This window comes from Castor canadensis, chromosome 2, assembly GCF_047511655.1.
Source record: "Castor canadensis chromosome 2, mCasCan1.hap1v2, whole genome shotgun sequence".
Taxonomy (NCBI): Eukaryota; Metazoa; Chordata; class Mammalia; order Rodentia; family Castoridae; genus Castor; species Castor canadensis.
The window spans coordinates 128,946,784-128,974,430 of NC_133387.1; the positions used below are offsets into that span (position 1 = coordinate 128,946,784).

The 27,647-nt window shown below is 44.0% G+C and overlaps 1 protein-coding gene and 1 long non-coding RNA gene across 14 annotated transcripts in view; one reads left to right on the plus strand and one right to left on the minus strand.

Moving 5' to 3' along the window:
• Positions 1-4,846, minus strand: part of Meis2 (Meis homeobox 2) — a 202,790-nt gene extending 197,944 nt beyond the window's left edge. For 5 of the 13 annotated variants that reach the window (XM_074065623.1, XM_074065621.1, XM_074065617.1 and 2 more), the window contains exons 1-2: positions 2,340-2,424; positions 1,379-1,611 (exon numbers count right to left, since the gene is read on the minus strand). In XM_074065623.1, the coding sequence (XP_073921724.1) occupies positions 1,379-1,611; positions 2,340-2,348 (242 nt within the window). In that variant the 5' untranslated portion in view covers positions 2,349-2,424. Of the gene's footprint in view, positions 1-1,378; positions 1,612-2,339; positions 2,425-2,898; positions 3,169-4,477 lie in introns of those variants that run through there. The other 8 variants (XM_074065622.1, XM_074065620.1, XM_074065627.1 and 5 more) reach the window with 4 other exon arrangements.
• Positions 2,514-27,288, plus strand: LOC141420777 (uncharacterized). The gene is made up of 2 exons (XR_012445389.1): positions 2,514-2,873; positions 27,052-27,288. It is a non-coding gene; the product is annotated as an uncharacterized lncRNA (long non-coding RNA).
• The last annotated feature ends 359 nt before the right edge of the window (positions 27,289-27,647 follow it).

Here is a 27,647-nt window from a genome sequence, read left to right on the forward strand (position 1 = left end):
AACAGGCACGCATCACACTTTACAACCCTTCCTCAGTCAGCCGAGCTGGGCCAGAAACAGAAAGGAAAAACAGCCTGGCCCTTTGCCTCCGTTCAGAAATCCCTCAGATCTGGTCACAGAAGTCCCCGGCCACTTTAGCCCGCCAAATAAACAGCTTCAATTGGAACGTAATGACACATCCAAGAAGACCAGGCCATCTGGGGCCCAGAGTTGATCCAAACCCACTCCCCAATTGCAGGAGCTGCCCAACCAACCCCAGCCATCCAGCCTGACCTCCTAGGAAAGGAAAACTCCAAAAAATAAAAATAAAATAAAAATGCTTCAATGGGCCTTTCAGACAAGGCCGAAGGCTTCACCTTCAACACACCCAAGTGACAGTTCCTAATTTCTAGGGACTGTTCTAACCTCCCCACCCCCTTGCCCTATAAACTTGTTTGCTCTGGTTCTAGTAAAGCCCGGGTGTGGGGGCCAAAATAACAGGAATGTTAACCGCCCCAGAGCTTCCTTCCAAAGACTACATTTCTCCAGCGCTGCAGCAGACAAAAATAAATAAATCGCGTTTTAAAACTTGGAAGTGTGCATGCGTGTACGCCCTTTGTGTTTAGCTATACTTGGGGATGCTTGTGGCCTCTGGCTTTAGGCTCAGTGGTTGTTTCCCCACTGTCCCCTCCCCTCGGCATCCCGCCGCCGGAAGAGCCCGGGTGGCACACGTTTGGGCCGTGCGTCCCCAACCCCTTCCCGAGTTCGCTCAGAATATCAAATAATTCCAGCCATCTCCCTGACTCCCCCCAAGAGCGGCTCGGGGCGAGCTGCAGTTCTTCCACTCCGCTTCACTTCAAGGTCTGCCCCTTTATTTACAGAGAATTAAGAAGTGGGTGATTAGGACTTCCTGGCCGACAGAAGCAGCCCTGATCCCAGCTCCAGCTGCTTCTAGGGACTCCCAGACCCTCAGTAGGAAACAGAAGGGGGTGGGGGAGAAAGAAAAAGAAACACAAAGTTGCTCCTCGGCCGCAGGAAACTTTCCCCTGCGTCAAGGCCTCTGTTAAACGGCCTGAAATAACCAGCCCTGCGTCCCGTGGCCAGGAACCCTGTCTTTGGGGAGAAGGCCCGGCAAGATTCGGAGGATTCAGCCACTCCGGGCGGGCGGTGGGGTCTGGAGTGACGGGGCCGCGGGAGTGGAGTAGGCGTTCTCATCCTGGGCTTACACTCAAAGGGCACACAGAGGAGCAGGCTCCCTTCCACTGTCCTTTCCTACGGCCAGCAGCCCCCCTGCAGAAACAGCTCCCCACTTAGCCGGCCCTCCCCTACCCACACAGACACAAACACGCACTCGCACTCACACTCACACACAGTAAGCTGGGTCCGGGGGTTGGTTTACCCGTAGATCGCGTCCTTGTCTCGCTTCAAGGCGTCGTTGACAGCGGATCCCATGCTGGCCGGCATGACATTGGGGTGCGGGGCGTGAGCGCCGTAGTGCTGCGTGGCGTGGAGCGGCGGCCCGTGGTTCAGGTGGTGAACCGGGGGGATCGGCCGCGGCGCGTGAGGGTCTCCGTACATCGAAGCGGGAACCCCTACTCCGTCCATCCCGCCGTAATGGGGCAGCTCATCGTACTGTGAGAACCCGGCCCGGAGGAGCGGGACGCAGGGGGCGAGAGGGAACGGAGGGGAGTAGTAGAGAGGGGAAAGAGCCGGGGGGGTGGGGGGGAGAGGGAGAGAGAGAGAGAGAGAGAGAGAGAGAGAGAGAGATCAGAGATCAGAGTGGGAATGGGGTAGAGATGAGAGGGGGAGAGGGAGGAAGACGAAGGGGAGGAGGAGGGGAGAGGCAGAACGAGAGAGAGAGAGAGAGAGAGAGAGAGAGAAACAAAAATAAAAACAAAGTCAGAAAGGAGAAAAGTATCGGGCACAAGTTGAACACACAGAAATCAAACCAGCCGAAAAACAACGGAGTTGAAAGTTGTAGGGGAAAACGTTTTTACATCTTAAAATGAAAAAGTAAGAGGATTCCAGAGCAGCCTTGGGAGAAGGGCGAGGAGGCGGCGAGGCCGGGGATGGAGGGGGCCCGGGGAGGCCCCGCTCCCGCCGGAGGCAGCACCGCCGTAGCGAGCCAGTGGAGGGAGAAGAGTTAGAGAGAGGAGGAAGCCCCGATCCCACCCCTCACCCCCCCTTCGCCTCCTCCAGAAGCTCCAATAAATCAAAAGGCGAAATGAAACAAAATAAAGAGAAGGAAAATGCTAATAATCTGCGCGAGCAGGCCAGGCACCAGGGATGACTTAGGGCCATCGCCTCCCCGGGGGTAGAGACCAGAGAAGAGGGGTGGGGAGGAATAACGTGAAAGTTACCAGAAACATTATTTAGCAGCGGGTTCCCTGCGTCCTTGTCAATTTCAGAGACAAAACAAGCAGCCCAGGCTAGTCTAGGCGGCGGCGCAGCGGCCCGGGCAGCGCGGCCCCAGCGGCGGCCCCGGCGGCGGCGGCGGCTCCTACTCAGCCCGCGCCCGCCCCGAGCCGCGGGAGCAGCGGCGGCGGCAGCGGGAGAACCGGAGGGATCGCGCGGCTGGGGAAGAAGCCGGAGCCAGGCGAAAGCGTGGAACAATTGCACGCGCACACACACAGCACTCACGCGCGCCCGCTCTCCGCCCGCTCGCACAGCGCTGGAACACGCGCGCCGAGACACGCACACACGCACGCACACTCACTCGCACACACGCAGAGGCACGGGGGGGAAAGAAGCCGATGAATAATTTCGCTGCTATTTTTTAAAATACTGGCCGCCATCATCTAGCAATGGAGCAGGAGCAGCAGCAGCAGCAGCAGCAGTTTGCAGGGAGAGGACGCAGCGGGGCCGGCCCCTCTTAGGACAGGATTTATATCTAGGTAAGTGTTGGAGATTTAAACCTACCCTTTGCGCCATCAGTCTGCGCTCCAATAAACTCCTGGATGTGTCGTATATTTAATATTCCAGTCCGGATAAGAAAGTGATCTAGGCTGAAGATTTTTTTTTTTCCAAACCAAAGAGACTTCTCCCAATTCTCCAATATGGTATTTTTTTTTAGGGGGCAAAAGCCCAGGCAAGAAAACGTAGAGTTTTTTTTTTTCTGTGATATTTCTTCTTTTTCTCTTTTTTTCCCCCTCTTCTTCCTCCTCCTCCTGATCTTCCTCCTCCTCCTCCACCTCCTCCTCCTCCCCCCTCCCCACCTCCTCCTCTTCGGTCCTCCTTTCCCCCTCTTTCTCTTCTGTTCCTCTCAGTTAGAAAAAAAAAAAAAAAGAAAAAGAAGAAAAAGAAGAAAAAAAATTGTCAAGCCCCCGAACTGAAGGTTACGAGCGGCCCGTCAGCAGCCCACATGTAACCGAACTGTCGTGTTTCATGGCTTTTTGCCACTCCAGCTGTCAATCAAGCCCGGAATGTCAAGGTACTGAATGAATGCTGGTTGATGATGAAGAGGAGGAATCTTTCAGACCCGTTTTTTTTTCTTCCAGTAAAACTCCGCGAGGGGTTTCTGCTGCTTGTATTTTTCCTCCCCCCTCCCCCCCTCTTTTAGCTTTGCCCCCGCGGTATCTCTAATAGGATCCTCTCTCTTTAAAGTATTGTTCAAAGAAAGCAGGGAGAAAAATGAAGAAAAAATGAATAGTTTGCAAAAATTGGACTTCCTCCCCCCCTTTCCTGCTAGGTATTTTGTCTCTCCCTCTCTCTCTTTCTCGCTCGCTCGCTCTCACTCGCGCTCGTTCTCTCGCGCTCGCTCTCTCGCGCTCTCTTTCTCTCTCTGGGAGATGAGTGAGTGTCAGTAGGTGTTGGCAGGTTGGCGGCTGCCTGGCTTATAGAAGAGCCTCAGTTTGGCGACGCGGGTCGGCGGCGGGAGAACGAAATGACGGAACCCGGAAGTCGTGGTGGCCATAGCCTGTCGCGCGGCGGAGACACATCCCGGGAGTGGGAGCGGGAGCGAGGAGGAGCGCGCCGCGCCGAGCCTCTGATATGCAGCGAGTGCGCTCGGACGGCCCCGGCTGGGGGCGGGGGCGGGGGGAGGGGAGGCTGCAGCCGAGCGGACCCGAGCAAATCAGCGACCGGCTGCTCCTCGGAGGGGACGGGGGGGAGGGGGAGGAAGAGGAGGGGAGAGAGGAGGGAGGGGGTGGGGGAGGGAGGGAGGGGGTGGGGGAGGGAGGGAGCGAGGGCAGAGAGAACGCACTGCGCGCGCACGGTTGAGAAGAGAAGGAAAGGCAGAGGGAGAAAGGAAGAGAGAGAGAACGCACGCGCGCGCACGATTGGGAAGAGAAGGAAAGGAGGAGAGAGAGAGAGAGAGAGAGAGAGAGAGAGAGAGAGAGAGAGAGAGAGAGAACGCAGGCGCGCGCGCACAATCGGGAAGAGAGGGAAAGGGCCAGGGAGAAAGAGAGAGAGAGAAAGGAGAGCGCAGAGAGGAAAAGTGCAGGAAACCACTGGGAAAGTACGGTACAGACTCAGATCTTCTTTTTCGTTTTAAACTTACTTCTAGTTAATTTTCCCATCACTCCCGGCTCCTGCCTAACTGTGTCGTGTCAGGGACGTTTGGCATGGCGTTCTCGCTTTTGTTCCTGTTAATTCCGCAGTCCCCCCGGCTCGGCCCCGAAGTCTTCCCGCTAACATCCAAGGGCGGCAGGCTCTGCAGATGATACCACAGCCGGGCTAGAGTTTTTTTTAAGTGGCACTTTCTTCCCCGTGCAGATCCAGGACCCTTGATGTCAACATGCATTTTTCCAGGACAAGAAGAGGTCGGCATAACTCAGAGCACATTCCCTCCCAGCCGTGCAGCCAGGGCCACCCGGGAGGGCCTGAGGGAGCCTCGGCCGAGTCGGGAAGGAGGACGTGGGGAGGGAGTCGTTTGGGTGTTTGATGTTGGCTGTCCGGTGTAGCCAAGGGGTGTGTAAGTGTGCGCGCGCGCGCGGCTGGTGTGCGCCTCCAGAGTGGATCTTACTTGGAGCTCGGAAGCACGGGAGGGAGAGAAAGGGAGGAAAAAAAGAAGGGCGACAGAGGGGACCCGCTGCGAGGAGCGGCCGGCGCTCCCGGCCCAGCTTTGTTGTGCTCGCCCGAGGCGCAGCGGCGCGGCCGCGGTAACGCCGGCTAATGGCTGTGTTAATTGCACTGGGGAGATTTCGCTGGGTGGGAAAGATGGGGCCGGCTCCGACTGAACTTTTTCCAAAAGGAAAAGGAGGAGAACGGGGAAGGAAGGTAACTGCCCCACACGGTTTTAGTGGGAACTAGTTCTGGCCGGGGTCCCGTCCAATCCCTGGCAGCAGTGCCACCCGGCTTTACCTCCGCGCAGCGGGTTCCCCGGCGGCGGTGCGTCAATCAAGCTGAGCCCCGAGCTGGGGGCGGAGCCATGGTCACCCAGTGCGCGCCGCGCGGCTACCCTGGCCGCCCCCCGGCTGCGAAGGCCCAGCCCAGCCCCGCGCCGGGAGCGCGCCCTCTCCCCAATTTATCACTTTGGCTCGGGTTCATGGTCCCGGGCCCAGAGAATGGAAAACGGACTGCTCTGCAGCCGCGACCCCCTCCCCAACTCTGAGCCCGTTCTGGAAAATAGAAAGTAGCGTATCCATCGCTCGCCGCTTGAATCGGACTTTCCCGCGGGGACGGGGGTGGGTGGGTGGGAGTGGTTAGGGGGAGTAAAGTGTGTGTGTGTGTGTGTGTGTGTGTGTGTGTGTGTGTGTGTGTGAGAGAGAGAGAGAGAGAGAGAGAGAGAGAGAAAATGAGAATTTTTTTTTGGCTCCCTTTCCATCTTCTCTACTTCCCTGTAAGATTTCGGGGCGGCACAAACTAGGCTAAGCTAGCAGCCTGCAGAGACTCCAAGCGGAGTCGCAGAAATTTGGCCTCGTTTTAATAGGGCTGGGGAATGAGCTCCGGAGGTCAATAAAGCCCTCCAAAAATGATGAATGATTGAGCACCTGTGATGATGATAGTGATTACCAGAGCAATTAAACAGTTTGATTAAATGAGCCATCATAACAATGATGTCTACGGGAAACCGGCCCTCACATATAAAGAAAGAGCGCAGAGGCTCTGGCAGAGGCGCGCGTAGCGCCACGGCGCCCGGGCCAGGGGCTGAGGTCTGCGGCCGAGAGTTTTGCCCCGGCGGCCAGAGGAGGGACCTCGGGATGGTGGAGTTTCGAGGGACTGTCTAGCCTAGTTTTTCCGCCTCTTCTTGTGGCCTGGCTTCAAGCCTGAAAGAACCGAGGCATGAAACCTGAAGGTGGGGGAGGGTCCTTCTCTCCCCACCTTTTTTTTTTCTAGAAGAACTCCAAGATTAAAAATATCCTTCTCATTTGATGCTGAGTTGCTCGTCGACAAATTAAAAAAAGGTGAGTAAAAGGAAGATCCAAAAGAAAAGAAAAAGGTCTCCAGAATTTTATTTCAAGTGGAAATTACCTGAATTCAGTTTAGCCGGACCTGAGAGATGAGAAATGAAAGAGAGAGAGAGAGAGAGAGAGAGAGAGAGAGAGAGAGAGAGAGAGAGAGAGAGAGAGAGAATGAGAGAATGAGAATATTTAGTCTCGCTGCCGAGCGTTTCCGACTTGGCAGAGCTGTGGATGTTGGTGGGTCCAAGTTCCCTGTACCGCTGACTGAGAAATTTATACTCACCTTTCAGATTTTTCTCTTTTAATTGTTCTTAAATTCAGTATTGGGTATTTACTTTCGCCAGTAGGGTTATTGTTATTTTTAAATGTCCGTGTTAAGTAAGCGCCAGTTACTTTTCTTTTTCAAGGAAACTGCGTGATAAACGCTTTTTTTGTAAGATGAAGTTCACGCGGAGCCTCTGCATCGCAGTCCAAATGTTCTACGTGGCTACTTAGCGCTTCTTTACCACCGCTGCGGATTCACAGAGATACTGACGAAGCGGGTTAACATCTCTGCAGCCTTGATTAGAAAAACTTTGCTAGCATTTTTTTTTAATGTTTCTTCTGTGGTGCCAGTGCAACTGAGAAAACACAATTCAGACAGATTGAGGATTTCTATATTTTCGAACAATTGCTAAGTTAATCATGGCTTGATTAGCTGGTGGTAATCTTGGGTTTTGTGATAGAAGGAAAGTGTGAACTCTGAATTCCTTCCTTTCTCTCTAATATTCTGTCACTTCTTTTGCATTTTATTGAATACATCAAACAATAAGACGATCTGACTCGATGAGGAAGGAGAGGAATATGATATTTTAGGAATTGCAAAAAAATTAATCTTCAGTTCCAAAGATTTTTAGTTAAGTGTGTGTGTTAAGAGGACAGCTCTTCTGGAGGACATCTGTGTGCTTTTGAAATTCACCTCGAGTTAAGGAAGACCCTGAATTCCTTGCAACTAAAAATATTTTTTTTCACTTACCCAGTTGCATGCCATTTCTCAAACTGTTAGTTTAAAATAGCAATCCTAGTGTGGTAGATCATTCAGGAAATCGAGATGGACCTGATGCCGGGTACTGGAGCATAATCACTCCGATGATTTCAAAGGACTACTACTTACAACCAACAACTTGCAGGTGCTTAATTAATGTAGCCAGAAAAGGCTCCTGTAATATATAAGAATTCCCAGGGTTGCTCACCCCAACTTTTCTGATGCAATAGAAGCCACCCCACAGCCGTGGGTACCCCTGCTTTCTGATTTCCAGCTTTGGGGATGTACTGCTTTCAGCCCTGGCCTGTCTGCTCCGGCTGCCAGGCTCATCTGCTCTCCCACATTTGGGGTGAAGAGAAAATAGGTGGAACAGGCCCCAGAGACAGGCGAGAGATGGGGGTCGCAGGAGGCGGCACACACCTCAGTCAACAGTCAGCTCCTTCTGCCCGGGCTGGAAATGGTTTTAACAGGCGGTAAAATTTCATCTTGCGGTGTCAAATTGGGGTCATTTTGGGGTTAGAGTTCTCAGTGTCGGAGAGGAGCTGTCCAGCTGCGTGGGGACTCATTAACTGCAAAAGATCTGTTTCAGTAAAAACAATTCAAAGACAATCAGAAGGCTAAAGACCCTCTACAAATCGCATTTTACAAGTGCCCCTGAACAAATATGGACGGTGAAACCTATTTCTTCAGAATCCCAAATCAGCTACTTAGCTCTGGAGAGGGGGTGGGGGCACTGCGTTAAAAAGGAGGTGAAAGGGAGGGGACCAGGGGGTTGGGGTGAATGGGAGGGGGAATCTGGCCTCTCAAATTTAAGAGTCTGTTTTTAATCACTGCTTTCTTATTGAAGCATCCCTGAAAACGGCTCCTTTTCTGTTTTTCCTGTTCTTCCCCCTCCCAACATGGAATGCTATTATAGGTAACATTTAGGATTTAAAAAGAATAATATAATCCCCAATGGTGGCATTGGCTTTATGGAGAGTTGTTAATTTGAAATGAGCATTTATAAACTGAGACTTCTTTTTAGGTGAATTTGCCCATACTCCTTAAAGATATCATGTGACTGTTTCTTTTTATCTTTCTCTTGTTTTTTTTTTTTTTTCTTCTTTTTTTGCCTAGAGAGTTGTAGATCCCCTGCAGAAATAACTCCAAATTTCTTAGAACTGTGAGGTCCAAAGTGTTAATCTGCATATTAAAAAAAATCACCAGATTTAAATCCTTTTTGTCTTCTTACAACTGTTAGAACAATTGGTGCTTTGGTAAAGGAGCACATAAATCCAACCTTAATCTTGTTTGTAACTTTAGTTACTTTTTTGATTTGGAATATTTTGTATTAAGGAGATTGTATTTGTTCTCCATAAGATTAATTTTTATTTAGGGAGGTTCTACTCACTGGTTTGGAAGAAAGATCTGATCTGCATGCATCTTTTGATATGAAAAAGTTTCCTAAAGGTACATGGCAAGACAGAATTAAAATAAGAGGCAAGACATGAGAGATGCCAGGGATTTTAGGATAGTATCAAGTCGATACTTTAAAGTACCTTATGAAAGAAGCTTATTTACTTACATTTCTGAACTGAGCAAATACAAGGGCTAAACATATTTACATTTCTCTCTCTCTCTCTCTCTCTCTCTCTCTCCTCCTCCTCCTCCTCCTCCTCCTCTCCCCTCCAGGTTTTCTCTCTCCACCCCAAGCACTTTTCTTTGAGTTCTAAAGGAAACTGGAATTTTGAAGTCTGTCTTTTCTCAGTCTTTCCAGAGTATCTCTGAATTATCCTCTGCAACCCTGAGTCCAGTGTTGTTGGGACAAAGGCAGAGAGGCTGTCTTCTGCCCCAGACCTGCTGGTTGACAGTTGGAATTTTTGATATATATTTTATTTGGCATTTCCAATAACGTGCTTGTCCCCACCCCACCCCTTGGAGCCATCTATTACTTTTAAAACATCCCTTCTCAGCAGACCTCGGCTCATCCTTGTGAACTGTTCTTGACCTTCCCAGCCTTTCTACCCTGTCAGGGTAGAAAGAATTCCATTCACTTCCTTACCTCTTAACTTTGCACACTTCTTCCTAGCTGGGGTCAAAGGAGGGAAAGTGACTTGTTTTATTTTGCTTGGTTTTTGCTTTTGTTTTGTGTTTTTTTCTTTTTATTTATTTACTATTTATGATTCTTGCCTTTTTCACACTTAGGCTTTCTATTATAGTTTTTGCTCTGTGCAAATTAACACCAATAACTCATCCTGATTTATTTTTTTTAAATAGGACGGAGTGGAATTGTATTTTCTTCGATTTTGCCCTGCCTTATTTCTCCTCATTTGAGCCGTTTCAGTCTCCAAGTTCCAAGGCTTTCAATAAATGGCCCTCTAGCGCTATCTGGCGGGGCTCCAAGCGCGATGTGCGCTTGCTTCTGCCGTCTTCCTTCTTCCCGCGCTCCCTTCCTTCCTCTCTCGGTGGTCTCTCGTCTCTCCTGCGCTCTCGCTCCTGTTTCCACCCCTTTCTGTCCTCCTCTAGCCCTTTTTCTAGTATTGTCCTCATCCTATGCGGATAGCTTGGACTGACCCGGCCACAGGCTGATCACCTTGCAACCAGGTGACGGGCTGGCAGTCGGCGGAGCTCTCCCCCACCCCGACCCTTGCCCATACATGGCTCCTACGCATCTTTTGCCTTTGATGAACACCTTCTTGTCGCTAAACTTGTTGCCGAAGCCCCAGGGTCTCCGCGGGCGGTGGTTGGGTAGGGCTTAAAATTACACTTGTGAACTTTGCAGGAAAGAAAGGAGACACTGAAATTCCCTGCTGATGGCGTACACCTGGGTCTTGGGTCAGGGGGCCAGAGTCCTAGAGTGGTCTGAGGAAGGGTCGGGGCTTCCCGGGTGGAAACCGCTGGGCGCGGCGCCTGGCTTTGGGAGAGGGATAGGAAGAAGTGCCCGCGGTCTGCGGTGGCCTCTCGGGCTGTAGCTCTCAATGGACCGCTGGAGTCAGCATCCTGTGTCTGTAAATTCTTTTTCTGCAATTAACCAGTTTTATCCTTTACATTCTCCCTCCCCCTACACGCACCAAATCTGGAGAGGAGTGGTAAAGAAAAGTAGGAGTAAGAAAGCTCTCTGAAAACCCGCATAGCAAAGAGAGACCTCACAGACATTGCAGGAGGAAGCCAGCGTTGGGGGTGCGGTATTTTCCACTCCTCCCTCCCCGTTTTTTTGTGGCTTTCCCCTCCCCCCAGTAACCTTCAAGCACTCGGCTGTGCGTGAGGAGGGCAGAGGGGACAGGGACCAAAGGAGAGATTCAATTCCAGCTAGGTGTTTTCGATGGACAAGGAGTTGTATTAAAATCTCTCTCTCTCTCTCTCTCTCTCTCTCTCTCTCTCTCTCTCTCTCTCACACACACACACACACACACACTCAGCATGAGAGAAATCTCCAGTCCTCCCTGTGAGCAAGTCTTCCATCCTGTTCTTGACTTCTTGACACGCTGAGAAGGGCATGTGGCCTGTGGCCTGAGGGAGAGTTATGCCTGTGTTTTTGAAGATTTGGTTTTGACTTTTCAGAATAAAACTAAGGACCATATCCCTCATACAGGCCTATTGGGCTACTTCAGGTCATAGGAACTTTGCCTGTGTGTCTGTGATTAACCAAAGGAATCTTTCCAAATCCACCCCCCCAATGACAAAAATACGCGTGGAAAGGGGAGGGGGGGGGAGGATGACACCATCACAAGCTCTGTTCCCCAAGAATTGACCCCTCTCCCCCATTGCTGAAGGAAGAAAGCACAGTTTGGGTGTAATTAATTGGGAACAGTTATTAGGTTATCATTAGCCAAGGTGCAAATAATTGCAGCCCATTTTTACTTAAAATTGACCAGCCCGAGAGTGATAGATCGATTCAGAGTATAAAAATGATATATCAAAACATCAATGTCGATTATTTGAAATATTGTAGTCGAATTTTTTTTATTGCTTCATCGGTTAAGTGTCTGAAAGTGCAATGTTCAAACATATATTTATGTTGTCAATACTGTCAGAACTGTCAGTTTTACTGTACTGGATTTGTGCTACATTTCGAATTTGCTCATTTACATAAAATGCCCACCCTAGGATTCCCCCGCCCCCACCCCATCTCTGGAAAATCCATGTCAGTTTCTTCAAAGGATTCAGCAATCTTTGCCTAAGCTAAAATGTGCATTGCCTCTTTTATTCAATTTTCCACGACGGATTACATGTCTCTTTCACCATTTCTGACTTTCAAAGAGACACTTCCTCCTTTCTGCCCAATCTGCTTATCCTAACCTTTTCTCCGAGATATATTGAAATGCTTGGAAACCATCAGTTTTAAATAGCCATGTCCTAGCTCCAAAAATACCAGTTGGGGCAGAAAAAAACGGGAAAGAAGAGATTTCACCATTCCTCCTTGACCACCCTCGGGTGAACCGGGACTCCACCAGGCTGATGGGTTCTCACAGGCGTCAGAGTCCATCATCAAAGTACCTGGAAGATTGAAGTCTTCCAAGGAAAATGAGTTCGGAAATACAAATACTTTTTTCTTTTTACCTAAAAGCCGCGATGGTAAAAAAGGACATAATACATATATATATATACCTGATCAGCACGTTTTACCTTTAAAAGCTTTTGAACTCAATGGAAAGACACAAGTTGGAAGCAGAATTGACAGTTTGAATCACCCCATTTTCACCTGGCACAGCCGATCAGAGGCCATCATTTATTTTCTGGGGTGTGGATTGGAAAGGCAGACAGAAAGCCCTAAACATCCCAGAGAAATTAAATTCTTCTATTGAAACAAATATTCCATTGCCCACTAGACTAATTAGGCTAGACTAATTTAAATTGATAAATTCACATTCTACCTAATTTTCTGTTTTTCATTCCCCCCGCCCCCCAGGATTCCCTCCAACAGCGATAGGAAGACAGGACCACCTGTGGACCAGCTGTGAGGATGTGTTTTTGTTTCCCTAACAGTGAAGCACTTTTCATACAACTTTTAATGTATTTAAATAAGTCTATTTGGACATTAAAAGAAGTTACACATACAAAGATAGCTTGGCTTTATGCCGTCAATTCCAGCATATATATATATATATTCCAGAATCTCACTGGGGAAGCTTTTGCATGGCCATCTTTGCTAAATAAATAAATATAAATAAATAAATATAAATAAATAAATACGGTGCAAAGTTTGCCGACGTCCTCGCGAGTGCGTTTCTGAACGTCCTGCGCTGGGTGTTTGGGTCCCGGCGCTTTCTCGTTCCCTCCCTCCCTCCCGCAGGCAGAGGCATGGAGGAGATGCCCCCCAGAGAGCCGTGTTTACTCAGGTTTTTAAAAAATCTCCCTGCTTGTATGACAAGTGTTACTTCAAGAAATTCACCAGCCTTCTAGAAAGCCTTCGCGTTCTGCAGTAATGATCAGCAGAAGAAAACTGCCAGCGAGTTCTCACATCCCAAGGTGTTGCGGGGGGCGCGGAGCGGGCTGCGAGGCTTAATTACCGCGGCCGAAGGGGGGCCGTCCTCGGGGCCCCAGACCCTTCCCTGGCTGGCACCTGGAGACGGCGCCCGGGAGGTCGCCTCCCTGCGAATATTTGCAAAGGTATGGTTGCCTTTTTTTTTTTTTTTAAATGCCTTTGGAAAGAAGTGATACCCTTGTGTAACAATTAGCTCAGACAATAAAAATAATTGGAAAATCAGTCGGAATTTCTGAGTTTTTAATTACGTTTAATTTTGTACTAAGCCGTAAAATTACGAATGCCCCTCAATTAAACACTTTCCTCTTGTAAAGCGTTTAACAACAATTATTCCTTAATCAGGCTGAATGTGAGGCACAAATGGCGCTTTTCCACATGAAAAGGACGTCCTTCGACGTTACCTTTTAGTCCTAAGTAAGAGGATTAATTCCTATAATTAGAGGGATAAATATGTGCATAAATATATCTCTCACTCTCTCCTTAAAAAAAAAAAAAAAGACACTTTCCTCTGCGAGACGAGGTGGGTTCTGCTGGGAACGCGGTTTTCACCGTCCGCTTTGCGCTACATTCCTTGGCGAGTCGCAGAGGGACCCCGGCGCAGCCACCCTCGGGGACGCCCCGGACCCGGCGGAGGTGCCCACCTGGGGGCTGCAGGTCCCCACTAACTCCAGTGCCACCCTCTCCAGACAATGGCACCCCCACCCCCAGTCCCCAGCCCCTGGCCCGCGCAGCAAGAGTTCTGTGCATCCGGGTGGGTCTTGGGGTTTCGGATAGTGAGGTCCCCGCCATAAGCCGAAGCTCCAGTCCCCACTTCAGGCTCCAAGTAAAAATTGAGCCTGACCTTTGAAAACTCCTGTGTGAATATCTCATTTACCTAATGACTTTATGTCACCTAGGAAGAAGGTCAATTTCCTCTTAACCTTTCCCCCGCTGCTGCAGTAAGCATTCTTCCCTAATCAATGGGTGGCTGGAATAATCAATTCCCATTTTATGATCGCGGACAAACTCCATCTCTGGGCGGGGACAGTGCGCTGCCTCCCCGCGTGCGCCCCGCTCAGCCAGGCGCCACGGGGAGCTGCGCGCTCCCGCGTCGAGTTCAGAGACCTTGGCAAACTTCCCTCCCCCAGCCGCCGGCGTGACTTCTGAGTTGTCACTAATCCGAACCTGATATTCGCCAGAGCTCCTACGGTCACCGACAGCGCTCCCCGAGGCTGCCGGGGCCTCCCTCCTCCCCCCTCCTCGGCGTGTTTTCATTTTAAAGTCTGCAAGTTGGGGTTGCCCCGGCCCGAAGGAGTGTGTGTACAATTTCATTTAAAATTTAAAAATTATTTTTGCCTTCCTTAGCGTGCGGATCTCAGCTCTTTCCCTCTGTTTCAGCCGGGTTAACTTTGCATAAACAAAGCAACAAGCCCAAGGGCGGGTGAATTCCTGGGGGAAGAAAAGCATCTCTCTCTCTCTCTCTCTCTCTCTCTCTCTCTCTCTCTCTCTCTCTCTCTCTCCCTTCTTCACATTCTCCCACAATACTGACCTTTCCTAAAAGAAAGGTTTATCAGGTACCTCAACCTTTGGCCAGTCGGGGAATTACTAACTTGGGGCTAAGGTCACTGTTGTTTAATGAGTCCTCCACTCCCGCACCCCCCATCTCTCATAGAGTAGAAGCTGACTTTTACACACGCAGGGTCAGTTTGAATAGGGGATCTCTTAACACTGGCTCCCATCTGTAACTGGAAATTCCTTCCCCTTGTTCCATCCTGTCCCCATGTTCACTGACTGCCAAGACAGGAGCAAGCTGCTGTTTACCATCACACAATCTATAAGGTCCTGCTTAGCTAGGATGCAATGTCAGGAAATTCATTTTTCTCTGAAAAAGATGTCCAGTAGGCAGGATTTGGAGAGATTTTCTTTGAGGAGTCAACTGTCATTTTTGTAGCGACCAGCTAGTTAAAACTGAGTCCCAAACTGAACATTCCTTTAGAACATTCTACTGGGGCCTGCCTTGGCCTATGAAGAGGCATTTAAATTACCCTGTTTTTTAACTCAGAGTACCTCATGACTTATCAGCAGATATTCTGCTAAAATTTGGAAGCTTTTAAAAGAATTAAATGAAAATGTCACCCTTCTACTTCTTATCCCCACTGTGGTGTAAAAAACAAACAAAAATACACATGACTTCTTGAAGAATCAGTGATTCATCACCACAACTTCTTAAATCCTGTTAATATTGAAGGAGGCTGAGCCTGCCACCGCACTCCAGCCTTCTTGAAACTCAGGATCCATGGTGTTGGAGTTGCAGTCACCTAGAGGCTGGGGATAACAAAGCCAGGTTGAGGATCTGACCTGGGACAGGGAGCACCCAGTTCCTAGGGTTGTCACTTGTTTGCTTCATAGTAAGAAGTATTTTTGCATCTCTTGCTCAGGTGGGTTCTGGATTTAAATAGGTGTTGTAGGTTACTGAGGTCCTGAGACATAGTTTGTAACACTCTTGCTTTTAGAAGAGTTGGTTCACCTTCCCTTAGTTACAGACATTGTTGGACGACAACCTGTTTGTACGTCAGGAAGCGCTTGTTCGGGAAGTTTCCCATTACTGAGTCCTGAGTGGGACTTTTATCTCTATTTGACAGAGGAGCAGACAGATTGGGAATGGGCCCCTTGACCTCAGATAATTACAACAGTCTTCCCTCTTAAGCAGATTTAATTCTCACATGAAGAGTAATTAACAGCCTCTGATTACTCATTCTCTGAGAATTTCCTCTTCTTATCTTAAGGGCCCTCAAAGGGATATTGAAGAATATGTTTAATACTAGCTTTGGTTTCACTTCAGTTAAACATCTTGTAGTGTTTCCCACTTCTCCAGCCTGCTGCATTAGGTTTCCAGTTTACCTCTGCATTCAGCCCAGTGGTGGTCTGTATTCTAACCCGGTACATGAAATCGGAACACCTCATCAGCAGGTCCCCCCACAATCCCCACCCCATCCCAAACAAAGTTATACATAACCCCCTCCCCTGGGGCTATTCCAAGACTTCTGCGGATGCCTGAAACCATGGATAATACTGAGCCCTATAAACGCTCTGTTTTTTTCCTGTCCATATATACCTATGATACAGTTTAATTTATAAAGTAGGCACAATAAGACAATAACAACAATAATGAAACAGAACAAACATAAACTGTGCTTTAATAAAAATTATGAATGATAAAGTAGTAAAGCTTATGAATTGTTCAGTCTTGGGATTTTCCATTTAATATATTTGGACTGTGATTGACCATGGAAAACTGAAGCTGATGAGAGCAAAATCTCAAATAAGAGGGATTACTGTACACTTGACGGCTCTTTGGAAAAGAAAAATTCCTTAATTTGGCTTAATTTGGAGAGCATGTTGGAAGAAACTGATTTTTTTAAATAGTAAAATGGCAGTGTCTCCCTTCCTCTAACAACTTTTTCCCTATCAGTGTCTCACTGAGAGTAACGAATCAAAATTACCTGTCAGGATACAAGTCATAGTTCTGAATGGGGACATAATCACACAGACCACTAGCTTTTCAAGGGTAGCTGAGGTTTCTGCAATGCTCACATTCTAAGTAGAGAAACATCTCATTCAAACATCTCTGAGGGACATAGCTGACTCTGGTCCCTTCTGAGGACATTTCTAATCCTGGAAGGATTAGTGGGGAGCACTCAGGAGCCAGGCTCTGGAGTGTGTTAGATAGAGGCTGAATGCTGGGTCTATCCTGTGCTAATTGTGTGGTCTTAAATCACCCAACCTCTCCCTCTTAATTGAGACATAATACTTGTACATCTTTATTGGGTTCAGTATAATAATTTGATACATATCCACAACGTATAATGATCAAGTCAGCATGATAAGCACTTTCATCTCATCAAACATTAATCATTTCTGCATGTTGGAAACTTCTATACTCTTATAGTTATTTTGAAAAATATCATAGATATTTTTATATCTATATTTTTATATAAAAATTATATTTTATATTTTATATTTAAATTTTATATTTAATTTTATATTTAAATTTTATATTTAATTTTATATTTTTATTTTTTATATTTTTATATTATATCTATATTTTTATATCTATTTTTACTATTTTACAATAGTAGCCCATAGTAACTGTGATTTGGTGTCCTTTTCTAATTTCCTTTCATTTCCTCTCCCACTTCCCTTCCTAGGCACTGGTGACCACTATTCTACTCCACGCTTCTATGACATTGACTTTTTACTTTCCACAAATGACTGAGAACATGTAGCACGTGTCTTTGTGTGGCTGGCTTATTTCACCTAATCTAATGACCTCTAGTTTCATTCATGTTGCTGTAAATGATAAGATTTCTTTTTTTATGGTGGAAATAACATTCCATTGTGCATATACCCCACATTTTCCTTATCCATGCATTTACTGATGGACACCTTGGGTGACTCCATATCTTGGCTATTGGGAAGAGTGCAATAGTAACTGTGGACTGCAGGCATCTCTCTGTTAGGATGAATTCAGTTCCTTTGGATACATACCCAGTTGTGGAATTGTTAGGTCATTTGGTAGTTCCCTTTTTAGTTTTTAATGGAATCTCCCTACTCTTTTCCATAATGGCTGTACTAATTTACATTTCCACCAACAGTGTGCAAGGGTTCTTTCTCTCTATCCTTGCCAGTGTTTGTGATTTTTGTCTTTTTAATATTAGACATTCTAACTGGGGGTAGATAATAGCTGATTGTGGTTCTGGTTTGTATTTCCTTGATGATTCATGATAGTAAACATTTTCTCATAAACTTGGTGGTCATTTGTGTTTCTTCTTCTGAAAAATGTCAATTCAGGTCTTCAGCCCATTGTTAGTTGGTTTATTTCTGGGGTTTTTCTTGTGCTAAGCTATTTTGAATTCCCTATATATCCTGTATATTTATTCCTGTCAGACAAAGTTTGTGAATGTTCTCCCATTCCAGAGGTCCTCTCTTGACTGTTGACTTTACTTTCCTCTGCTGTGTAGAACCTTCTTGATCTGATATAATCCCATTTGTCTGTCTTTACTTTTGTTGGCTGTGACTTATCTAACTTCTTTGGACCTTATTAACCTTATGCGTTAAACCTGAAAACCAGTATTTGATATTACTGAATGTCTTCAGTTGGCCCTCCAGGTCTATTCTTTACTTTTTCCATCCTGAAGGCTGGCATGGGTGGTTTGAGAATAGTACCTTAGCCATTCTTCTTGTTGAGTTGTTTTAGAATGGGCAGAGTGTGTTCTGGGTATTGATTTCTAGGGTCACAGGGGGCTGGCTGCACCCCAGCCACTCTGAGCAGCTCTCTTTTCAGATTTCCCCTTCTGGGTTCAGGTAACCAGGTCCCACTGCTGCTATCTTTGGGCACCACACTTCCCCCTTGTGGTTTCTTAACACCCTACCCATACCATTTAAATATATGTTCTTTACTAAGCCCTTCTCAAGTTACCCAATTTGATATGTCCCATCTGTTTACTGCTGGACTTCAACTGATACACCTTATAAATGTGTTTGGAGGATTAAAATTAAATGAGATAATGCATATAAAGCACATACTGCAGTTCTTTACCTGCAATAAAAGCTGAATAAATAAGACTTTAAGTTGTTTTTACAATCATTATCTGGTGCAGCTCCCTCTTTTTATATGTGAGGAAATGAAAACACAAAGCACGACTTCGATGTCTAATTAACTCAAAGCAGTAACAACCCTGGGACCAGATCCCTGGACTGTGGCTCGGAGTTCACTGCTCTTTCTATAGTATCTTTTTGAGCAAAACATACAAGGGAAGGAGGGGGAGACTTTTTTTCATTGACGTTGGAAAAGCATTAGATCATGCAGAGGCAGAGGGGCAGGAGGTAATAAGTATCTTTCCATCTACCATCAGCTTTGTCTCTGCTAAATTACTGCTGAAATAGACCACGTTGTGGCAAATTAGAATCCAGTGATTTCACTAAGAATGGAATGGGTACGTAACATGGGAGCAACATGTACTTGATAGGTTCAAAACAAATGCATGAGCACAGATTAGAAGTTTTACTAGGAGGCATAATAAGTTTTCTATGGACCCATGGGGTATATCAGAATTAATTTTCAAATAAAGGCTGATTTTTAGATTAGCAGTCTAGATTATATATAAACAGTATAACTGTGTTAGGAAGTTATAGAGGAACAGAACACCAACTCTTTGCCCACAGACATTCTGAAATTTGATAACACTAACACAGTAATGAAAACTGTTCAATCATTAATTCTTACTTTCATTTCAATCATTCAGAGAAATATCTATCAAGTTACAACATCTCCCCAAAACTTTACAGTTGTTGACATATGAAGAATAATCAAGTACATTCTTAGTCAATAGGAAGAAGAGGTAGGTGTGTGTATAAACTCTGTTTATAAACAGAGTTTATGGGAACCTTGAAGGGAATGAGTGGGGTTGGGGAATTAAGAGTGGAGGCTTTCCTGAGTTAGGTCTACATTTTAGCAAAGAGCAGTATGTCTCAATCCAACTATATTTTAGCCTTCTAAATGCTTCCACGTTATTGATGATAGAAATTTATTAGTATTTAGCTTTTGCTAATATAAATATTGTGATAAACAAAAGCATTTCACTTTTTTGCAACAGGTTGGTTGAGGCACATGTGGAATGAAGACAAATATAAATGTTCCCTCTGGTGACTAGAGTGTATAATAGAAAAACAGTGGATAAATTTGAAAGGTGATATTATACACAGACTCCTTGGAAATGTCACCTCAGGAGAAGATTACGTTAATGTACAATTTGGCCTTATTTATATAATGAATTCAGCCAGGCTTATTTGAGATATAAATATTTAGTTTGAAAAATGAATGGAAATCTATGTCTGCAGAAGAAACATAGACTAGGGCCATTTATTTCCAAACCTAGCATGCATTCATATACAAATGGACATGTTAGCAAACATAGTACAACTTACACAGGTTCTTCTACATACTCCTCACAACACTGGTCATTCCCATCTCAGTGATACTGATGCCTGAGTATCATTACTTTACCACACTAAGGCTACCAAATATCGATGTCTCGTCTTTGAATTCCAAACTACACAGCTATTCAGTCCTGGCTAATTCTTGTTCAAGCTGCTCTTCACCACTGACCCTGATCATTCCACTTGGTTTTGTCTTTCTGTGGTTCATCCTATATCTCAAAATCAATCCCATTCACATTGATTATGTGTATACGTGTGTGTGTGTGTGTATGTGTGTGTGTATGCATCCATGCATTTCCATTTTAGCTACCCATAATTATGGCTACAAGGTAGAATTTAAAATTTCTTTCAATGTCTTAAATGTAGAGCTTCAATGTTTTCCTGTTCTACCACACAAATCTTTGTCCTCAATTAAAATAAACTCCCCATTCTTCATCTTGGCTCTTATTTTTCTTCCTTGGTTTCTTGATTATTTTCTGTTGGTCTATTAGTCAGATCCCAATTTACTCTATCCTGTACCCAATAACACATTAAGAAATGTATCCTTTAATACTTTTTTCTGTTTTGCAAGTAATATATACTTACTTACGATAATATGGTAAGGCAGAAAAGTAGATAAAAGAAAAAAATCAGTCCTATGCAAAGAATGCAAATACAGTTATTGCCAAAATTTAATGTATTTCTTTGCATTTTTTTCTGTCAATAGTTCCTTTTATGCACTTATAATTTGCATAAAATTTGTATCCTATTCAAGTATTAAATTCTTTATGACCATCAACTTGAATAGATGTCATCAAATAAATTAAATATCATAAATTACTTTTTCCATCCCACTCTTACTGGCCACTGCTGTGGTTTAAATGTTAAATGTCTCCTGATGTTCTCCATGTCTAAGTCTTGTGCCTAGGGTGGCCCAACTGGGAAATGGTGGAATCTTTAACAGTGGGGTCCAGTGGGAGTTTTTAGATCACTGGGGTGCACTTTTTTTTTATTATACATATGTGCATACAAGGCTTGGGTCATTTCTCCCCCCCCCCCCCCCCCGCTCCAACCCCCTCCCTTACCACCCACTCCGCCCCCTCCCTCTCCCCCCCACCCCCTCAATACCCAGCAGAAACTATTTTGCCCTTATCTCTAATTTTGTTGAAGAGAGAGTATAAGCAATAATAGGAAGGAACAAGGGTTTTTGCTGGTTGAGATAAGGATAGCTATACAGGGAGTTGACTCACATTAATTTCTTGTACGTGTGTGTTACCTTCTAGGTTAATTCTTTTTGATCTAACCTTTTCTCTAGTTCCTGGTTCCCTTTTCCTATTGGCCTCAGTTGCTTCCAAGGTATCTGCTTTAGTTTCTCTGCGTTAAGGGCAACAAATGCTAGCTAATTTTTTAGGTTTCTTACCTATCCTCACCCCTCCCTTGTGTGCTCTCACTTCCATCATGTGCCCAAAGTCCAATCCCCTTGTGTTTGCCCTTGATCTAATGTCCACATATGAGGGAGAACATATGATTTTTGGTCTTTTGGGCCAGGCTAACCTCACTCAGAATGATGTTCTCCAATTCCATCCATTTACCAGCAAATGATAACATTTCGTTCTTCTTCATGGCTGCATAAAATTCCATTGTGTCTAGATACCACATTTTCTTAATCCATTCGTCAGTGGTGGGGCATCTTGGTTGTTTCCATAACTTGGCTATTGTGAATAGTGCCACAATAAACATGGGTGTGCAGGTGCCTCTGGAGTAACCTGTGTCACAGTCTTTTGGGTATATCCCCAAGAGTGGTATTGCTGGATCAAATGGTAGATCAATGTCTAGCTTTTTAAGTAGCCTCCAAATTTTTTTCCAGAGTGGTTGTACTAGTTTACATTCCCACCAACAGTGTAAGAGGGTTCCTTTTTCCCTGCATCCTCGCCAACACCTGTTGTTGTTGGTGTTGCTAATGATGGCTATTCTAACAGGGGTGAGGTGGAATCTTAGTGTGGTTTTAATTTGCATTTCCTTTATTGCTAGAGATGGTGAGCATTTTTTCATGTGTTTCTTGGCCATTTGAATTTCTTCTTTTGAGAAAGTTCTGTTTAGTTCACTTGCCCATTTCTTTATTGGTTCATTAGTTTTGGGAGAATTTAGTTTTTTAAGTTCCCTATATATTCTGGTTATCAGTCCTTTGTCTGATGTGTAGCTGGCAAATATTTTCTCCCAATCTGTGGGTGTTCTCTTCAGTTTAGAGACCATTTCTTTTGATGAACAGAAGCTTTTTAGTTTTATGAGGTCCCATTTATCTATGCTATCTCTTAGTTGCTGTGCTGCTGGGGTTTCGTTGAGAAAGTTCTTACCTATACCTACTAACTCCAGAGTATTTCCTACTCTTTCCTGTATCAACTTTAAAGTTTGTGGTCTGATATTAAGATCCTTGATCCATTTTGAGTTAATCTTGGTATAGGGTGATATACATGGATCTAGTTTCAGTTTTTTGCAGACTGCTAACCAGTTTTCACTGGGGTGCACTTTGAGGGAACTATGTGACTCCAACCCCTTCCTCTCTTTTTTGTGGGATGAGTGGTTTTGCTGAGTCATGCACTCCTGCCGTGAGGTGTTACCTCACCACAGGCTCAAAAGCAAAGGATTTGTCCAATTTTGAACTGAAACACCCAGAACTGTGAACTAAAACAAGCCATTTTTGTTATAAGTTAATTATCTCAGTTATTTTGTTCTAGTGACAAAAAGCTAACTAGCATAGGCATTAAATTTATTTATATGCTTTTTCATTTTTATATAAACTTCTATGATGACTATCTTTGTGAATAAGTTTTTTTGTTTTTTTTTTTAAACTCAGAATTCTTTTCTTAAAACAAATTCTTAGAAATAGGTCAAAGAATATATACATATTTAAGGGAATATCTGAAAACTTCTCTCACTTTTTGAACTTTTTGACATAACCTCCATGACAGTCTCCATCTTAAACTTTAATCATTTTCAGTTTTGGCTAAATAGTTCAATTTTGAAGGTAGAAGTCCTGAGTACATTCAGTTCACACTCATGTTCTCAACTTCAGTTGTTCTCCTGATGCTGTTCATTTTCTATAGAGACTCATTGCTTGGAGGAAAATGACTCATTCTCTTCTCCCCTCCTTTCCCCCATCCCTTTCTTTTCTCACCTTTTTCAATTTCTTTCTTCCTTCCTCCTTTCTCGGCAAGCCCCTCAGAATCCCCTAGCTACCCTCATCTCTCTTGCTTTCAGGTGACCCCACTTCCTGCTTCTCAGAAACCAAGGATTTCTGATATGAGCTTTGTAATGATGTCTTCTTCATCCTCTTTGTATTTTCCACCCTTGTAATCATAGTGCTCTGTTTTTAATGAGCACTAATTATTACTCCTTCACTTTTGTTTGTAGTCATATACTTCTACATAGAAAAGTGTATATAAACTTAACAATGGGAGGGCCATTTGTGAGCCAGCTACCCAACTTAAGAAGAGGGAACATTGCACGTACCCATCTGTTCTTTCACTTCTGCCTCCTCCCCACGAAGTAACTACCATCCTCAAATTTTTGCCAGTAGTTTCCAAGTGTGAGTATTCCTGAACTAGATGTCTTGTATTAACTGTATAAATTATATATGTTATTTATTACATGAGTTCTTAATATATATTAGCTTCTCTGTATATATACACACATATATAGCCATCTACAGATTAGACCCGTCTCTAATGGAAAATATTTTTTAAAAATTGTGTCTGTACTGAATACATATGGCTTTTCTCAATGTCATTATTCCTTAAACAACATAGTATAACAACTATTTATGTGGTATTTACATTGCATTAAGTTTTATATGTAATCTAGAGCTGACTTAAAGTGTATGGTAAAGACAAGGGAGGCTGGGGCAGGAGGATTGAAAGTTCAAGGCCAGCCCAGGCTAAGTAAAGAGAACTTGTCTCAAAAAAAAAAAAAGTCTATGGGAGATGTGCATAGGTTTATAAGCAAATATTTCATCATTTTATTTAAGGGACTTGAGGACCAATGTGTTGTGGTATCTCTAAGGAATCCTGTGGCACCCAGGGATGCTTGCACTGCTTTGCATCCCTCAACAAGATATCGTTTTATTTTGCTTGTGTGTTTTTCATATTGTTTTGGTTACACATTCAATTTTCCAAGATAATGTGAATTATTTGTACTAATTTACATTTCTGCTGGCAATATCCACACCTTCCTATTTTAATACCTGGTAATCTTTTTGTACTCCTCTCCCTTCTTCACCAAACTATCATCTAGTGAATGTAGAAAGGGAAATTTTTTTTTTTTTTTTTTGAGACAAGGTCTTGCTATATGTTCCATGCTGGCCTTGAACTCACCTTGTATTCCTGGCTAGTCCCAGACTCACGGTTCTTTTGCCTCAGTTTCCTGAGAGCTGGGAGTGCAGGCCTTGCTCACTGTAGTTTTTAAGGTTTGTTTTCTGAGCCACTGTTGAGGCCGAACACCTTATGTACTTTTCCTTTATTCTTATTTCCTCCTCTCTATAAAATTCCTGTTTATGCATTTCTCTAATTTTCGTTGGAGTATCTTATTATTAATTTTCTGAATTCCATATCATAAATATCTTCTTCTAACCTTGGCTCAATTTTTCTTTGTGTTTTGACGAACAGAAGTTTAAATTTTACTACAGATTAATTTGCCTTATTTCCTTATGACTTGTGCTTTTTGTGTCTCGTATAAAAGATTCTTTTGTAGTCTGAAGTTATAAAGATGTTTTGTGTGAAATTCTGTATCAAATTTAATTGCTTTTTCTTCTTATACACATCTTATTATCAATGGGGGACTGACTTTGCATGAAAGAGGGAAGTAAGAATCTACTCTGTTTCTCTGCATGGATAGCCAACATCCCAACTCCACTGTTTCCCTGGTGATCTTTGGCTCACATCTCGCATGTACCAATTTGACTATAATTTAGGCTTTTAAAAATATTGTCTGCAGAAAATGACCATTTTGTTTCTTCCTTCCCAATCCTGTGACATTTATTTCTTTCCCTCTCTGCTTCCCTTCCTTCCCCCTGCCCCCTTTCTTCCTCCCTTTTTTTTCTCTTTCTTCTATTTTGCTCTCATTGCATTATCTAGGACCAGATCTCCAGGACAAGTTTGAAGAGAAGCATTCTTAAATAGTGACATCATTATCTCATGCCTTAGGAATGTTTTATTTACTGCTGTTAATTGATAATAATCTGCTATAGGTTGAGGGAGTTTCTTTTTACCTTGTGACTAGTTCATTAAGAACTTAAAAAAGTTAAATGTTAAGTTTTGTTAGATGACTTTTCTAAATGTCATCTAACATGACTTTTTTCCTTTGTTACTATTTCATTTATAGTATTTCAAATAGTGAAGTACTCATGTTTCTGGATTATATCACTCATGTTGATTATGATACTATCTTTACTGTACACAACCAGATTTAGGTTAATAATATTTACCTTAGTTTTTTTTGAATTTTCATTGATGTGAGAGAATCGCCAGTCACGTCTCATTTTTCCTTTCTTTCTTCCTCTTAAAATTTTCATCATCTTTTCCTAATTTTGTAACCAGGTTTTAGTGTCCTTAAACAATGAATTAAAATTAAGAAGGATTTGCCCACTGCATTCTCTAGATAAATCAGTATAGGATTGAAATTACTGGTTTTAAAAAACTTGGTGGAGTTTATGACCTTCTCCTAAAGATTCTTAATTACTGATTAGCCTCTTTTTCTTTCTTTCTCCTTCCTTCCTTCCTTCCCTTCTTTCTCCTTCCTTCCTTCCCTCCTTCTTTCCTTCCCTCCTTCCTTCCTTCCTTCTTTCCTTCCTTCCTTCCCTACTTCTTTCCTTCCCTCCTTCCTTCCTTCCTTCTTTCCTTCCTTCCTTCCCTCCTTCCTTCCTTCCTTCCCTCCTTCCTTTCTTCTTTCCTTTCTCCCTCGCTTCCTTTTCTTTCTTTGTTTCTTTGTTTCTCTCTCTCTCTCACTTTCTCTCTCTCTCCTGGGGTTTCAACTCAGGCTTTGCACTTTGCACTTGCTGGGCAGGCACTCTACCACTTGAGCCACACCTCCAGTCCTAATTTCTTTAATAATTGCTGTTTCTTTTTGAGTCATGTTCCATACATTATTTCATATGAACTTATCCATTTCATCCAAGTTTTTAAACTTCTTGCATAATGATGCATATTAGTCTTCTGATACTATAAATGTCTGTTACATCAGTACACAGGTTCCCTTTTTATTTCTAATATTTTATGGAGAGTAGAATTCTATTAGCAAGAGAGGTCAGTGACTTCACTTTCTATATCTTAAATTACATAAAGTAGTTTTTAAAAATACCCATAAAGCTGAGATATGAAATAGTGAGTCTCTCATGGAGATAAATTAAGCAACAAAAGGCCACCTCACAGATTAACTTGGGTAATGTATTCATTCATACAACTTTTAAGAGCCACTGTACCTGATGCTGTCTTGGGAACCAGACAACTTACTTCCTGGGCTATGACCCTAGGCACGTCTCTGGCATTATCTGTGACTAACCTCTTAGATACTATCTAAGAATGTCTCCAGACCTATGGTTCTATATATTTTAGGGCAGTAAAAATTACCTGGTCTCTTCTCTCACTGCCTATTCAAAGGAATACTGAACCATAATCCTGAGAGCTCCTGATAAGATTAAATCATGAATAGCTTAGGGCAGACAGGGTGAGAATAGGTGGGAAAATTCTGAGCCAATTCAGTACTATGAAAGTGCGCTGTTGTACTTTTTTTAGTTGAGTATTGTTTATTTTGATTATTTTAATTGTATATTTTGATTTTCCAGGTTCTAAGAGCTGAAGCAAAGTTGGTTTATTATTCTCATACAGATGAAAAGTTAAGCTTGAAGATAGCAACTTACTTTTATGTTTCATATATCAGATGAAATTGATCAGCTGGAGATAGGAACATAAAACCACAAAACAAATATAATTATTTTCACTTAGATTGCATGTCATTGGATTATACACACACCCGGTGCCATTCGACATCATTTTATGATTTCTAGAAGGCGAAGGATGTAAAATTCAAAGTACATAATAAGTACAACAATCCTGCAACCTGTGGGTTTAAGGTTATGGAAGCAGAACACAATGGTATCTTTTCCTTGAATTCCATCCGTTCAAAAGCAAAAAAAAAAAGAGTACTTTGGTGAGTTTTGTTGGTTGTTTAGGAGATTGGGGAAATCTTGAAGAGATTTCGAAAAAAGAGACTCTGAATCTTTTTTCTATTTTCAGAGACAGACACATCGAGGAGACATGGCTGGACCACATCGTAGAGAAGGCGGAATCCGGAATCATGCTTATATGCCCATGCAAACTTGGGCATCAGAAGTTTCTTTAGGCTACCTCCCTGAATCAGTTAGTGTTTTTGGCTTCAAGGAATAGAAAACCCAATCTTGATTGGTTTAAGCGAAAAAAGAATAAAGTTATCAATTGGAGGAGGTGGGGCTCTTTCTCTCTCCTTCTACTCTCTTGGCTTTGCCCTCTCATGTGTACCAACTGTATTCTCAGGCTGGCAGCCAGATGCTGTGGCAGCTCTAAGTCTCCTGTTTTCCCACAAGCACACTGAGAGGACAGGTGCCCATTTCTCTTTCTCTGGATGCAGCTGTGGGAAGATGTGCGATTAAAAAAAAAGCAAAACAAAAACCGAGAAGGTCCACCACTGTTCTCCTACATCTCATTTCTCCATAATCTGTGATTGTGCAAGGCTTCATCTGGGGTTCCAAACCAACCAATGTTTAGAAGGTGGTCCCAGCTCTGAAACGGGGAGCAAATGCTTTAATAGCCTTACACATATATGGTAGAGAAGGCATGGCAGAAGCTTTGAGAAG